We start from the raw sequence: 14,454 nt of genomic DNA, 5'->3' as shown, positions 1-14,454 counted from the left end.
CCAAATTACATACAAGTACACAAACGAATGAATTAGGAGCAGGACTATGCCACTCTGCCCATTAAAACTGTGCCGCCATTCAAAAAGATCTGATTGTGATCTCAACTCCACAGTCCCACTTCTATCCAGTTCTGCCTCAAAAAGTATTCAAAGACTCTACACGTAAGGTTGGCAGATTTCCTTCCCCAAAGGACATCAGGAGCATCCAATGGGTCTGATCATAATCTCTTTTTCTTTGAACATTTAGCATTCAAAGTCTAAACATTGTAGTTTGGAATTATATATATATTAGACATCTTTTTTATTTCAATTGTGTGTTAATTAAGTGTGTTTTGGAGTTTATTACATTGAAAAAATTGTGACTGTAGCTTGCTACGGTGGCATGGTGGTACAGTGGTTAGCACTGCTGCCCCACAGCACCAGTGACCTGGGTTTGATTCCTGGCTTGGGTCACTGTCTGTGAGGAGTCTGCACGTTCTCCCCGTGTCTCCGTGGGTTTCCTCCCACATGCTGGTTAGGTGCATCAGCCATGCTAATACTCTCCCTCAGTGTACCTGAACAGGCGCTGGACTGTGGTGACTAGGGGAGTTTCATAGTAACTTCATTGCAGTGTTAATGTAAGCCTACTTGTGACACTAATAAATAAACTTTAAACTATTGCAGCAAGCATTTAACGATTCATTAACTCATCCTCAGGTATTAAAATAAGTTAATGCCTCCTTCTCAATAGTGCATGGAAGATTGTTTCCCATTTCTTACCAAGCTGAGACAATACACTTTAATAAATATCAGACCATTGGAACAAGGTACCTGTCTTGATTTGTGTCACAGGAATCCCCAACAAGGTCATTATCGATGTCTGCCTACAGAGAGAAACGGTGAGTGTTATGGAAAAGCAAACAACTCATCAAATACCGATACAAGCAATAAGATGGATCTGCACAGAAACACATCTAGCATCCCTGAACAAATCGATGCAGATTACAGTTTGAGAAAGTCCTTCGCAGAGCAATCCACACTTAAAAGGTTAAAGACCTTTTTATTGCGGGAACTGAGCTAGGAATTTCAGGATTCTGCCAGGGTAGCTGGATGCTCATTTCAATCTTTGCCAAAAAATCTTCAAATAAATGTCATCATAATTTCACCAAAGTGTTACTTCTTTCTTTAACATGCATCGACAGGAAACATGCTTGTCAAAATGGAATTTATTAATAATGATCTACAGACACTGAGCCAGATCACATACTAGCCCAATCATGGTTATAGCCCCGTAGAGACTAAAACTAGTAACTAAACAAGTTATTCATTTTCTTCTGCTATGTTGCAATCTTTGAAAGTGGATGACTTGAGTTTCACATCTCTATATCTGTGCCTTATGTAGAAGCAATATTAATAATCACTGAGAGAGATTGAACATGAACATGGGGGAGGGGGGAGGGATTTTGCGCCCCTGTTCTCAAATAGGGACCTGACAAACAGAACCTGCAGGAGCACACAGGGATGTACAGCCCCCAGGGGAGAAGGGTCATGCCTGGCCATTACTCTGGCACTGCCTTCTGACACTGCTATGGCAAGGCTTTGGAGAGATTTGGTATGTGGGGAGGGGTTTTCCTGGGAGTGAGAGGACTCGGGGGGTGGGGGGGGGGGGGGGGGGAGGGGTGGGGGGGGGGGGAGGAGGAGGAGGAGACCTATGTCCGTGGAGGGGGGCACACCAGGCCCATGGAAGTTTGGAGGAATCCTTTTTCTTTTTATATTTTTCAAATCAGGACCCTAAAGATCAGAGAATCATAGAATTCTGCAGTGCAGAAGCAGGCCATTTGGCCCATCAAGTCTGCACCAACAATATTCCACCCAGGCCCTATCCCCATAACCACACATATTAAGCTTGCTAATCCCCCTGCCTCTATGGGGCAATTTATCATAGCCAATCCACCTAACCCACATATATTTGGACTATGGGAGGAAACCAGAGCACCCACAGGGAACCCACACAGACACAGAGAGAACATGCAAACTCCATACACACAGTGACCTGAGGCTAGAATTGAACCTGATTCCCTGGTGCTGTGAGGTAGCAATGCTAAGAACTGTGCCAACATGCCATTTCCCTACATGGATATGGGACCTCCCCCTTTCACATGGATACGGACCCCTTCCCTGCACCGTCATGAGTTCCCATCATCCAGGTCAAAGCAGCCCATTTAATTGGCACTCCATCCACTGCCTTCAAAACTCACTTGCTCCAACACTGATGCATAGTGGCAGCAGTGTGTACCATCTACAAGATTTACTGCATTAACTCACCACGGCTCCTTCAACATCTTCCAAATCCATGACCTCGACCACCTAAAAGGCCAACGGCAGCAGACACATGGGAATACCACTACCTGGAAGTCCGCTTCTAAGCCAATAACCACCCTGACTTTACATACATTGACGTTCCTTCATGGCCGCTGGATAAAAATCCTAGAACTCTCTCCCTAACTGCACTGTTGATGTACCTACTGTACATGGACTGCAACAGCTTTGAGAAGGCAGCCCATCAACACCTTCTTTAGGGCAACTAGGGATTGGCAATAAATGCTGACCTCACTAGCGACACCCACATCCTGTGAAATTGTTTTTTTTAAAGATCCAATGAAGGCCAATTAATATGGTGGGACAAATTGTCCTGCTTAACGAGTGAGTGAAGGTGTTGTATACAAGCGTTCAAATAAAGATTTCATCAAAAGAGAAATGACAAATTTGACAAAGTCCAAGCCAGATTTTTCTGTGAGTGTTATGAATTCACCACTGCCCATTAATAGTTATACCAGGGCTATTACTTACAAGTATTTTTTGGTAGTATTTCACTGATTGCTACTGCCCTAAAAGGGGAGAAGCATTTGCATGACAGATGAATGTAGAACATTGTGAGCTCTCTTTACTTCCAGGTGAAATCCACAGCTGGAATCTAAACTCTGAGACGTCAGGATTCAATCATATCAACAAGGAGATGTCACTGTCAAGATGAATTCAGTAATACAATTCTAAGAGGGCCTAGATGGCTGAAGGCACAGTCACCCCAATGGGGAGCAGGAACAGAGCAGTCTGGAGAAGTTTTTCATGCAAAGCAGTGGGTGCCTGGAACGTGCTACCAGAGGAGATGGTGGAAGCAGGCACATTAGCACCATTTAAGAGGCATCTGGATGGGTACATGAATAGGGAGGCAATAGAGGGATATGTACTGAGTAAGGGCAGAAGATTTTTTTTAGTTTACTTAGGGCATCATGATTGGCACAGGCTTAGAGGGCTGAAGGCCTATTCCTGTGCCGTACTTTTCTTTGTTCTCTTTCTTTGAATTGTCAGAAAAGAAAGAAATTGCATTGATATGGCAGCACGCTGGCACAGTGGTTAGCACTGCTGCCTTACAGTGCCAGGGACCTGGGTTCAATTCTGACCTTGGGTCACGGTCTGTGTGGAGTTGGCACATTCTCCCCGTGTCTGCATGGATTTCCTCCAGGTGCTCCAGTTTCCTCCCACAGTCCAAAGGTGTGCTGATAAGGTTGACTGGCAACGCCAATTTAGACCCTTACTGCCTGGGGGATTCGCAGTGTAAATACGTGGGGTTGTGGGGTTAGGACCTGGGTGGGATGTTGTCAATGCAGGCTCGATGGGCTGAATGGCCTGCTTCTGCACTGTAGGGATTCTGTGACTCTATGAAGGTAACAGAGTCAGGACGGGACGAGACCTTGAAGCAATTTGAAGATGAAAATAAGAATTTCCAACTTGAAAAATTGGGGCATTGCATTCCAGCGAAGGTCAGCATAGGGGTCATGGGTGAGTGAGGCTTAATGCGGGATTGGATACAGGCACCAGATGGATAAGCTGAAGTTTATGAAGGGGGCAGTGGCCAGGAGACCATTAGAATAATAGAGGCTAGAGGGGGCTGGGGACATCTGTAGGGGCAGATTAGAGCTTTGCCTCGAGCTGAATTGACAGAACCTGGAATTTGAAACATGAATCATTGCATCTGCACTCACATCCTTCATCTTTGATGTGCACTATTTGTTTCAGCAAAATGCACTTGCTATTAAATGAATGAAGCATGCAAAATAAAAATAGAAACTGCTGCTACACGCTTCCTCTGAGCACTGATATACACAGAGCGCAATCTGCTGAAGATGTCATAGAGGCACAGTGGTCTACAGCACAGAAAAAGGCCTTTCGGCACTTCACGTCTGCACTGATCAAAGCCAAACCCACCCTACTATTCTAATCCCATTTTCCAATATTTGGCCCATAGCCTGGTATGAACGTGTCCATTCAGCATTTGGGAAATGTTAGTTTGCACAGGATAATGACAAGCTTGCTGGTTCAGACCTGGTTCGGGTTGATGACATCAGGACAGCTATCGCAAGCGTCACCGACACCGTCATTATCTCTGTCCTTCTGGTCTATATTGGGAACTCTCTGACAGTTGTCCAAGAAATTTTTGATCCCTGCAGCAAGATGCAGAAAGTGTACATCAACTCAACTTGTTTCAGCCGAATGACTAACGCCGAGACGGGATTACAAAAGCTTAGCGTCGTTTAAGGTTACATATTTTGGAAGATGACAGCACTGGTTGAAAGGGAAAATAAAACAGGAAGGCTGTTAATGAAACGGGAATTTAAAAAAGCAATATCGACAGGCATCAGGCAGTGCCTATAGAAACAAGAATGGTCTATGTACATACACTGGGGAAGAAATTTTTAATGAGGTAAGAGCCAGATTAGAATCAATCAGCAACCAGTCACTACAACAAACTAATCGACAAATAGGGTGTTAATCTGTGTAGCCAAAAAACCTCAGCAGTGCAAATTACAGGAAGCGATACTGAACGATAGTGAGTGTTCTGCTGAGACCGCAGTGGAAAATCTTACTTGTGCTGCCTGGCTTTAAAGCAGAGCTATGGAGATAAAGGTGGATAGAGGTGGAGAGGCTCTTCCCGCTCAGAAAGGACAGTAGGACTTGAGGGCACAGCCTCAAGATAAGGGGGGGGCAGTTTAGAACGGAGTTGAGGAGGAACTTCTTCACTCAAAGGGTGGTGAATCTCTGGAATTCTCTGCCCATTGAAGTGGTGGAGGCTGCCTTGCTAAATATATTTAAGACGCGGGTTGATGGGTTTTTGATGAGAGAGGGGATTAAGGGTTATGGGGAGAGGGCGGGAAAGTGGAACTGAGCCACGACAGATCAGCCATGATCTTATTGAATGGTGGGGCAGGCTTGAGGGGCTAGATGGCCTACTCCTGCTTCTATTTCTTATGTTCTTATAAAGTAAATTCCCCGGGGATAGACACCAGCCTCTTGGCTGCTACCTGTGTGTGAGCCGCAATGCTGTCTGCCCTTAGCAAATCTGTATAGTTTACTTGTAGGGCCACTTTGAAGAAACACTACGCAAACACCCTTCTCCCCACCCACCCCACCCACCCCACCCCCCCCGCCTTACTTCTTGGGCAGAATCTTATATCTCACTGACGGTGGATTTGTTGCTGTAGGTGGTGGGGGGGGTGGGGGTGGGGGGGGGCTTTAAAATTTTCAGATAGCCTTCCCATCAGCCTCCAGTTTGCCTCTCTGCAATTTTATGGTGGGACGGGTGAGACCTCAGCCAACACAGCCACCTTTACCCCAGTTGGAGCTCCTAAAGTGGCCAATTATTGACCGCTTAAAGGTCGGCTCCTGCCCAGCCTCAATTGTCAGGCTGGCAGCAGATATTTAGGGGCATAGAGGAATCCCGCAAAGTAACACTGCTCAGGCCTCATGTGGGAAGGAAGGGTGTCGCCTCCATTAGCGGCCTCCTTTTAGTATCAGGCATCTTGCCAAAAGGTTTGATTCCAGCCTTGAGTGGCTGTCTGTACGGTATTTGCACTTTCTGATGTGGAGATACTGACATTGGACTGGGGTAAACACAGTAAGAAGTCTCACAACACCAGATTAAAGTCCAACACGTTTGTTTGATTGTAAATGCCACAGGCTTTCGGAATGCTGTTCCTTCGTCAGGTGAGTGGAGAGTTCTGATCGCAAACAGGGCAATATAAAGGCACACGTGGCATATAAAGTTTCCAGAGTACTGATTAGAATGCGAGTCTTTACACCTAATCTGCTATTCAAGTCTTAAAAGTGTGTATGTTGTGAAGGCCGCCTTGGAGAACGTTTACCCGAAGATCAGAGGCTGAAGGCCCGTCACGGGGGAGGCCTCTGACTTTCAACCTCTGATTTTCGGGTAAACGTTGTCCAAGGCGGCCTTCACAACACATGACAGCACAGAGTCGCTGAGCAGAGACTGATAGCCAAGTTCCGCACACATGAGGACGGCCTCAGCCGGGATCTTGGGTTCATGTCACACTATCTGTAACCCCCATGATTTGCCTGAACTTGCAACATCTCACTTATCGTCCTGTCTGGAGACAATACACATCTCTTCAACCTGTGCTTAATGCTATCTCCATTCAGATTATCTGCATTTTTAAGACTTGAATAGCATATTAGCTGCAAAGACTTGCATCCTAATCAGTATTCTGTAAACTGTGTGTGCCTTTATATGCCCAGTTTGTGATCAGAACTCTGCACTCACCTGATGAAGGAACAGCGTTCCGAAAACTAGTGGTGCTTACCACCAAATAAACCTGTTGGATTTTAACCTGGTGTTGTGAGACTTCTTACTGTGTTTGCACTTTCTCCCAGTGTCTGCGTGGGTTTCCTCTGGGTTCTTTGGTTCCCTCCCACAGTCCAAAGACGTGCAGATTAGGTGGATTAATCATGGTAAATGTGCAGGACTACAGGGATAGGGCGGGAGCTTGGGCCTGGGACCTCTTAAATGAGTAAGTGCTGCCTCCATTGGCCAAATGGCCTCCTTCTGCACCACAGGGATTCTATGGTTGGATAGTTCCTAATTCATTCTTGACATTTTCATTAAGCAGAGTGATCTTTGTGATGCGATGATGAAGGTTTCGATTGGTGGGGAATTTAGCAAATAGGGTTTAACACATGGAGCTACACAGTATCAGCAGAACAGATTAATAGGCAAACATTTGAACAAGCTCTATAGCTGCATTAGCCCGTGTTAGAGGATTCCGCTTGAGATAAACACTCACCATCTCCGTCCATATCATCATCACAGGCATCACCTTTCCCATCACTATCTGTGTCACTCTGGTCATTGTTAATCGATATTCGACAGTTGTCACATGCATCTCCGTAGTTATCCTCATCAGTATTCAGCTGATTGACGTTACGGACCAGCACACAGTTATCCTGCAAAGAGAAAGTTTATGCTGTAGTCCAATCACAAGATGTTATGACATGGAAATGTTACAGTCCCACTTCTCCCTAACCTTCCCCACGACCCAAGGCTCTCCTTGGATTGGCTTTGTACAGCCATTTATGGTCTTCAAATATCTGTAAACATGGATGCCAGGATACTCAACCAGCCACGGATAATTAGACAATTGAAATGACCTGATTTGGACTCAGTTTGCAATGGTGAAGAAGATCTAACTGTCTGGAAGCTGGTTGTATGTAAGACTCCCTTCTGCTCACTCCATGAATTGTGAGAACCACAGTGGCTCAGTGGTTAGCACTGCTGCCTCACAGCACCAGGGACCCGGGTTCGATTCCCAACTTGGGTTACTGTCTGCGTGGAGTCTACACGTTCTCCCCATGTCTGTGTGAGTTTCCTCTGGGTGTTGTGGTTTCCTCCCACAGTCCAAAGATGTGTGGGTTAGGTAAATTGACTATGCTAAGTTGCCCCTTCGTGTCAGAGGGATTAGCTAGGATAAATATATGGGGATGGGGCCTGCGTGGGATTGTGGTCAGTGTCGGCTTGATGGGCCAAATGGCTTCCTGCTGCACTGTAGGGATTCTATGAAAAAGAATTCTTAGGAATATCTAGAGCGTAGAGAAATTGAATAGGATACAAAGATTAAAGAGGAAGTAAAAGGTTGGCAATTGCTAGAAGTAGTAATGTTACCAGTACTGGATGGGATGTATTCCAGCTTGCTTTGCGAAGTGTGGGTAGAATAAGCAAAGGCTTTGATCACAGTATTCCCGGAAATGGGAGTGGTGCCAGAGAACTGATGGGTACGTTGCAAATATTATACTCCTATTTTTATTATATTTACATATTTTTATTATACCTCTTTGTTGGCCAACACTCCAAGTGCAGCCAAGGAAAAGCTACAAGGATCAGCTCAAGGCCACCCGAAGCACAGAGGCATTGATACCACTGACTGGGAGAAGGCTGTGTCCCGTTCAGCATGGCTCCACCTGGTCCATCAAGGCGTAAGCCACTCCAAGGCTCAGCAACTTGGCTGCGAGGCAAGATGGCAGTGGCAGAGGAAGGTGAGGGTAGCTAACCGAGGGCTGCACCTTCCACTCCCTCGCCGAACAACACGCCCCCACTGCGGAAGAAATTGTGGACCCAGAATTGGCCTCCTCAGTCATTTGGGAAGTCTGACGCATGTCATCCTCGAATTTCGAGGGATTCTATGGGAACTAAATGGCAGTGGCAGCGCGGATTTGAATTTGGCCAATTCGAGATGGAAAATAGGGAGTAATGGTGATTGGTTGTTTCTGAATAAAGGGAAGTTTATGGACAGTATACTGGACGGAGTTACTGTTAGAAGCACTGCTCTTTTTAATAGGATCTGGATTTTGGTATCCAAGATATAATTCCAAAGGTTGCAAATGACACAAAGTGCAGCAAACACCAAGCTGTTTAATCTTCGACTTCAGGAAGACGTAGACAGATTGGTGAATTGGGAAGACACATGGCAGATGAAATTGATTGCACGGAAGTGTGAGTTCATGTCTTTTGGGAGAAAGATTGTGAAAAGGCAATATAAAATAAAGATTCCATTTTGTAGATAGTGCAGAAATAGTGGGCTGGGATGAGGTAGACAAATCTTTGACTGGGAAGAAGGGAAGGTGATAAATGCTGTAAAAAGCATTCAAGGGCCTTGGCTTTATAAGCTAAGGCACAAGGTCAATTTTCATTAAAAAAATGGGTAAATTGGGGTTGGGACAAATATTAAGATTTTAAATGGATTCCAACAGGGCACCAACTTGTCTCCAACCATCCCACATCCAGCTTTAATACTTGGCATGTCATAATGTTCTAGGCTATGGGCCAAGTGCTGGCAACTGGGATTAGGAGAGCAGGTCAGGGCATTTCATGTGTCAGTGCAGACGCGATTGACCAAAGGGCCTCTTCTGCACTGTGATTCTGTGATTCATGGCAGCAGAATGAGAGGTCAACCTGCTCTCAAGAGGCAGGTTTGCATTTAAATATTTTAATGAAACTGCCAGCCTCCGACTGAATCTGCTTTGCACGTTTTATAATGATCATTGGGTTTCCCAGGTCTCAGGATAGCTGCTAGCTCAGGGGAGTCAAGGATACCTCCTGGGAGAAGATAAGTGCCTTTGCAGCACTGCTTGTGAGCTAGGAATAAGCCCAGACATTTGGGTTTCCTGTCTGTTTCCTGTCCCATCTACACAGCCTACTCCTTCAAGATATAAGCCATAGGGCAGAGTTTTACCATCCCACCCGCCATGGGAATCGTAGCTGGTGGGACATGGACTATGCAAAGGTCTGTTGACCTCCGGCAGGACTTTCCGGTCTTGGGGTGAGCGTGGCCAGAAAATCCCACCCATAGCATATTAAATACAATGCCAAACCTTTGCAAATCACTGGTTAGGAATATTGTGACCGACTCTGGGCACCAAAAGTTACAAAGGATGCCAAAGCCCTGGAGAGGCAGCAGAGAAGAATATTAGAATGATATCTGGGATGAGGATCTACAGTTAAATGCAGAAACAGGAGAAGTTGGGATTATCCTGCTTAGGGCAAAGAGAAGTAAGGCGAGATTATATGGATGAGCCAAAAGGTTTTCTTCTATGTTGCATTATTCTGCAATTCTATAATTAATGTTGCACACAATTTTTTTAGAAAACCTTACCTAATTTTTCATCTTAGTTACCTTTCAAAATCCCATCAGGTCTAATGGAGAGTTACTCATGGTTAGGAATAGCTAATAAAACTCACTTCTTAACAGATGGTAGGTTTAGGATTACATGTGGCTATGTTTATGAGTCTAGGTATAGTGTGTAATACTTGTACAATTAAATCTGGATATATGTCTGGACAGGGTCTGGTCAAGAGAGTGAGATTTTAATTTAAATCCTTTAATTTATTGCCAGTGATGCGGAGATGTTCACTGACTGAAAATAAACGTTTTGTCAGGAATGAACAGTGCAGTTTGGAAACATCAGCTGCAAGTCCATTTTCCAGGAAGGAAACAAAAGGCTCTCTCCCTCATATTTCCTTTCAGAATTATTGGAAAATGATCAGTACATTCCTCATGGGGAATGCATTTGCTAAGAAATATATAAACCAGCTGTTTAGAGTATCTTACAAGTGTCTTCAACCCTGCTCCTCAATCCACATCATGTTTTCAAATCCCTCCATGGCCTTGTCCATTCCTATCCCTGCAACCTCTGCAACCTCTTCCAACCCTATGGCCCTCCAAGATCTCTCGTGATCCTCTAACTCGGGACTAGATGGCACAGTGGCACAGTGGTTAGCACTGCTGCCGCACAGCGCCAGAGACCCAGATTTGATTCTCAACTTGGGTCACTGTCCGTGTGGAGTTTGCATGTTCTCCCCGTATTTGCGTGGGTTTCTTCTGGGTGTTCTGGTTTCCTTCCACAGTCCAAAAATGTACTGGTTAAGTGCATTGGCCATGTTAAATTTTCCCTCAGCGTACCCGAACAGGTACCCGAGTATGGCGACAAGGGGACTTTCAAAGTAACTTCATTGCATTGAACGAAGAACAAAGAAAATTAAAGCACAGGAACAGGCCCTTTGGCCCTCCAAGCCTTCACCAACCAAGCTGCCCAACTTAAGTAAAACCCCCTACCATTCTGGGGACCATATCCCTCTATTTCCATCCTATTCATGTATTTGTCAAGATGTCATGATGTGGAGATGCCGGCGTTGGACTGGGGTAAACACAGTAAGAAGCCTGACAACACCAGGTTTTAGTCCAACCGATTTATTTGATAGTAAACTCACAAGCTTTCGGGGTTTGCCCCTTCATCAGGTGAATGGAGAGTTCTGGCCTCGGACAGAGCATATAACAGCAACTTGTAAAGGCTCGCATTTTAATCAGTAATCTGTAAACTGTCTGTGCTTTATATGCTCTGTCTGAGGCCAGAATTCTCCATTCACCTGACGAAGGGGCAAACCCCGAAAGCTTGTGAGTTTACTATCAAATAAATCGGTTGGACTTAAACCTGGTGTTGTCAGACTTCTTACTTTGTCACAATGCCCCTTAAAAGTCATTATCGTATCTGCTTCCACTACCCCCCCGGCAACGAGTTCCAGACACCCACTTGCCTCGTACATTTCCTTTAAACCTTGCTCCTCGCACCTTAAACCAATGCCCCCTACTTGACACTAATAAAAACAATTAATAAACCCCAATTTTCATCTCCCTGCCATTGCTGCCTAAAGGTCTGAAATACCTTTTGTAAATCACTCAGTCTTTCTATCTTCCTGCTCTTTAAAACCTGCCTCTTTGAGACATGCCTCAATTTATAAATGTTGTTTGCTATCTCCCCTGTGAAGCACTTTTGGACGTCTTAGTGTTAGCTGCAAATTGCTGTTGTTGAACTAGGAGCAGGTGTGAATAGCTGAACCTCCTCCACCCAAAACCACCTCAACACTGCACCCCACCCCCAGCCCCCACCCACCCACCGCGCCCCCCCCAACCCCCCACCCCCCAACCCCCTCCCCTGGCCCTAGTTTCCTGTAGAAATGCAGTGTAAGGTTCCTGTTGTTTCCGTGGCTACATATTGGTAAATGGGTTCTGGCATAATAATAGGCATTGGGTAAAGGCAGAGTGTAAAAGCTTTCCGTCAAGCTCTGTTTGCACATAATTTATGCTTTAACTTAATTTATTTAAAGAAAAAGCCTGGTTTAGATAAGGTGTCCAATAAAATGAAAAGCTTTTACCATCGAATTGATGCACCAACGAACAGAAAAGAATGGAGGTTAATGACTGATTATTTTTTATTGCGGTCCTCTTTAACTTTACTGTGCGGCCTTAGAGCTACTGGACAAATTCGATCAAGGTCAATCTGCGGTCATCTATCTGATCTGAGCTCCTTGCTCATAAACTTCAGCAGCGTTTTTCCACTGACTCATCTCAGGCGCTGACTATCTACGTGTGCTGCCCACTAGCAAACCCAGTAACTACGCAGCCTGGGGTTAGGGGGCAGGCTTTCAGGTTGGCAAGCTGGCGGCTGAGACTGCCATGCCCCAAGGTTGAACCTGATGAAATTTGTTCCAGCAGTTATCATTGCACGCTGTGAATACCCACCAAGATTCATCCTGTTCAGGCAGCACAATTCACACAAATGCATTCTGTTTACTGAAATTCTCCAATTCACACCCATTCTTTGACATCAGGCAATGCCATAAATAAAGCTCTTCTGTTGCTTCGATGCAATTGCTTATGCTCCCCGCCCATTCACAGCAACATTCACACATACAAATAGAGCTCCACAGGCTCCTGACGGAGAAAGCTGTGATAAAGCTGGATAACATTTACTCAAAAACGAACTCGTAAATCTTCCTAATTATCTCATAAAGTGATTATCGCTCAAGGTGCAGAGGGAACACTAATTTTGAGGATTTGATTTATTATTGTCCCATGTATTAGTGCACAGTGAAATGCATTATTTCTCGCTACTAAGCAGACAAAGCATACTGGAAAGGAAAAGAAAGGGTGCAGAATGTAGAGTTACAGTCATAGCTAGGGTGTAGAGAAAGATCAACTTACTATAAGGTTGGTCCATTCAAAAGTCTGATGGCAGCAGGGAAGAAGCTGTTCTTGAGTCGTACCGGAGATTACACAAATTTTCAAGGGTGGTTGGCAAGGTTTCACATGATTGAAATGCTCATTGGGAAGCTTATCGTGAAAGTTAATCTATTCTGCACTAATATTGGTACTTTGTCATTCCATCATCATCGCTGATCAGAATTCCAGAACTTCCTGCCTATCACCTTTGTGGGAATCCCTTCAGTTCAAGGGCTGAAATGGTTCAGAATGATGGCACACCACCAATTAGGGATAGACAATAAAGGCTGATATCCCAGTGATGCCCACATACCAGGAATGAATAACAATAAAAAAGCAATGGCTGCACTAACCTCCTTCATGTTACTCAAGAACACTTATTCTTGAATTCCAGCTCAACATCTGCAAAGAATAGGACTGCTTGTAGGACCAGAGAAGGTTACAGATATATGGGGCCATCAACAGATTGAGATATAAAGATGAGAATTTTAAATTTGAGCTGTTAGGTGATGAAGAAATCAATTAGTCAACAAATTTTCTTCACTTCTCTGCCCACAGCACCACAATCTTCGCGAGGTACAGGGCAAGGAGGCAGGTCCCAAATCCATGGATCAAACTCCATGTTGTTGTCTCCAATCTGATCTGCACCAGCTATCCTGCCAACTGGCATCACCTGATATTCTGATCCCGCCTTCCCCCACATTCCATGATCCATTTAGCCCTAAGAGCTATGTCTAATTTCTTCTTGAAATCACACAATGTTTTGGCCTTAATTACTTTACGTTGTAGTGAATTCCACAGACTCGCCACTCGCTGGGTGAAGAAATTTCTCAGTCCTAAATCGTTTACCCCTTATCCTCTAATCCCACCATGGCAGGTGGTGAAATTTGAATTGAATAAAAATCTGGAATTAAATCTAGGTGACCATGAAACCATTGCTAATTGTCATAAAGCTCCATCTGCTTCACGAAGGACCCTTAGTGGAGGAAATCTGCCAACCTTACCTGACCTGGCCTATATGTGGTTCCAGGCCCACAGCAAAGTGGTTGACTTTCAACAGCAGCTTCAAGAGCAATTAGGAATGGGCAATAAATGCTAGCAGCCAGCGACGCCCACATCCCATAAATGAATATAAAAAAATGTATTCATCTAAAACATTATTGGTTCAAATATTCTATCACTGTAACTGGCGGGACATTGCTCTCAGTATTACAAACCAAAGAGAGAGGTGCTGGTATTATATCTTAAAGACGTGCCTGTGCATTAAAAATTCCATCTCCATCTGCATCATCGTCACAAGCATCACCTGACCCATCACCATCAGCATCTTCTTGTCCAGAATTGGGAACAAATATGCAGTTATCCTGGGAAGAAAAAAGATGAAAAGAAATTAAATTCACTGAAAGTATCCATTTCAAAATCACCTGATTGGCTTCAGACTTTCAGCGCTGAGAGTGAAAAAGGACAAATAGATCGATCCGGAGAACACGAGGTAAGATTGAGAAGTTTTCGAATCCCTCCACAGTCTCGGGTACAGTACAGATAATTTACCGTTCACGCCCAATTGCTGGAA

General features: G+C 44.7%; 1 protein-coding gene across 1 annotated transcript in view; it reads right to left on the bottom strand.

Moving 5' to 3' along the window:
• thbs4a (thrombospondin 4a) overlaps positions 1–14,454 on the bottom strand; it is a 100,112-nt gene that overhangs the window by 22,958 nt on the left and 62,700 nt on the right. Inside the window, exons 12-15 of the mRNA XM_080189733.1 lie at positions 14,138–14,245; positions 7,116–7,275; positions 4,363–4,481; positions 811–863 (exon numbers count right to left, since the gene is read on the bottom strand). Coding sequence (XP_080045859.1) covers positions 811–863; positions 4,363–4,481; positions 7,116–7,275; positions 14,138–14,245 — 440 coding nt within the window. The remainder of the gene's footprint in view (positions 1–810; positions 864–4,362; positions 4,482–7,115; positions 7,276–14,137; positions 14,246–14,454) is intronic.

Source organism: Carcharhinus amblyrhynchos, chromosome 5, assembly GCF_965287045.1.
Source record: "Carcharhinus amblyrhynchos chromosome 5, sCarAmb.v2.hapA, whole genome shotgun sequence".
In the NCBI taxonomy this organism is placed as follows: Eukaryota; Metazoa; Chordata; class Chondrichthyes; order Carcharhiniformes; family Carcharhinidae; genus Carcharhinus; species Carcharhinus amblyrhynchos.
The sequence above is the reverse complement of the archived record's forward strand: the minus strand, read 5'-3'. Positions and strand labels throughout refer to the sequence as shown.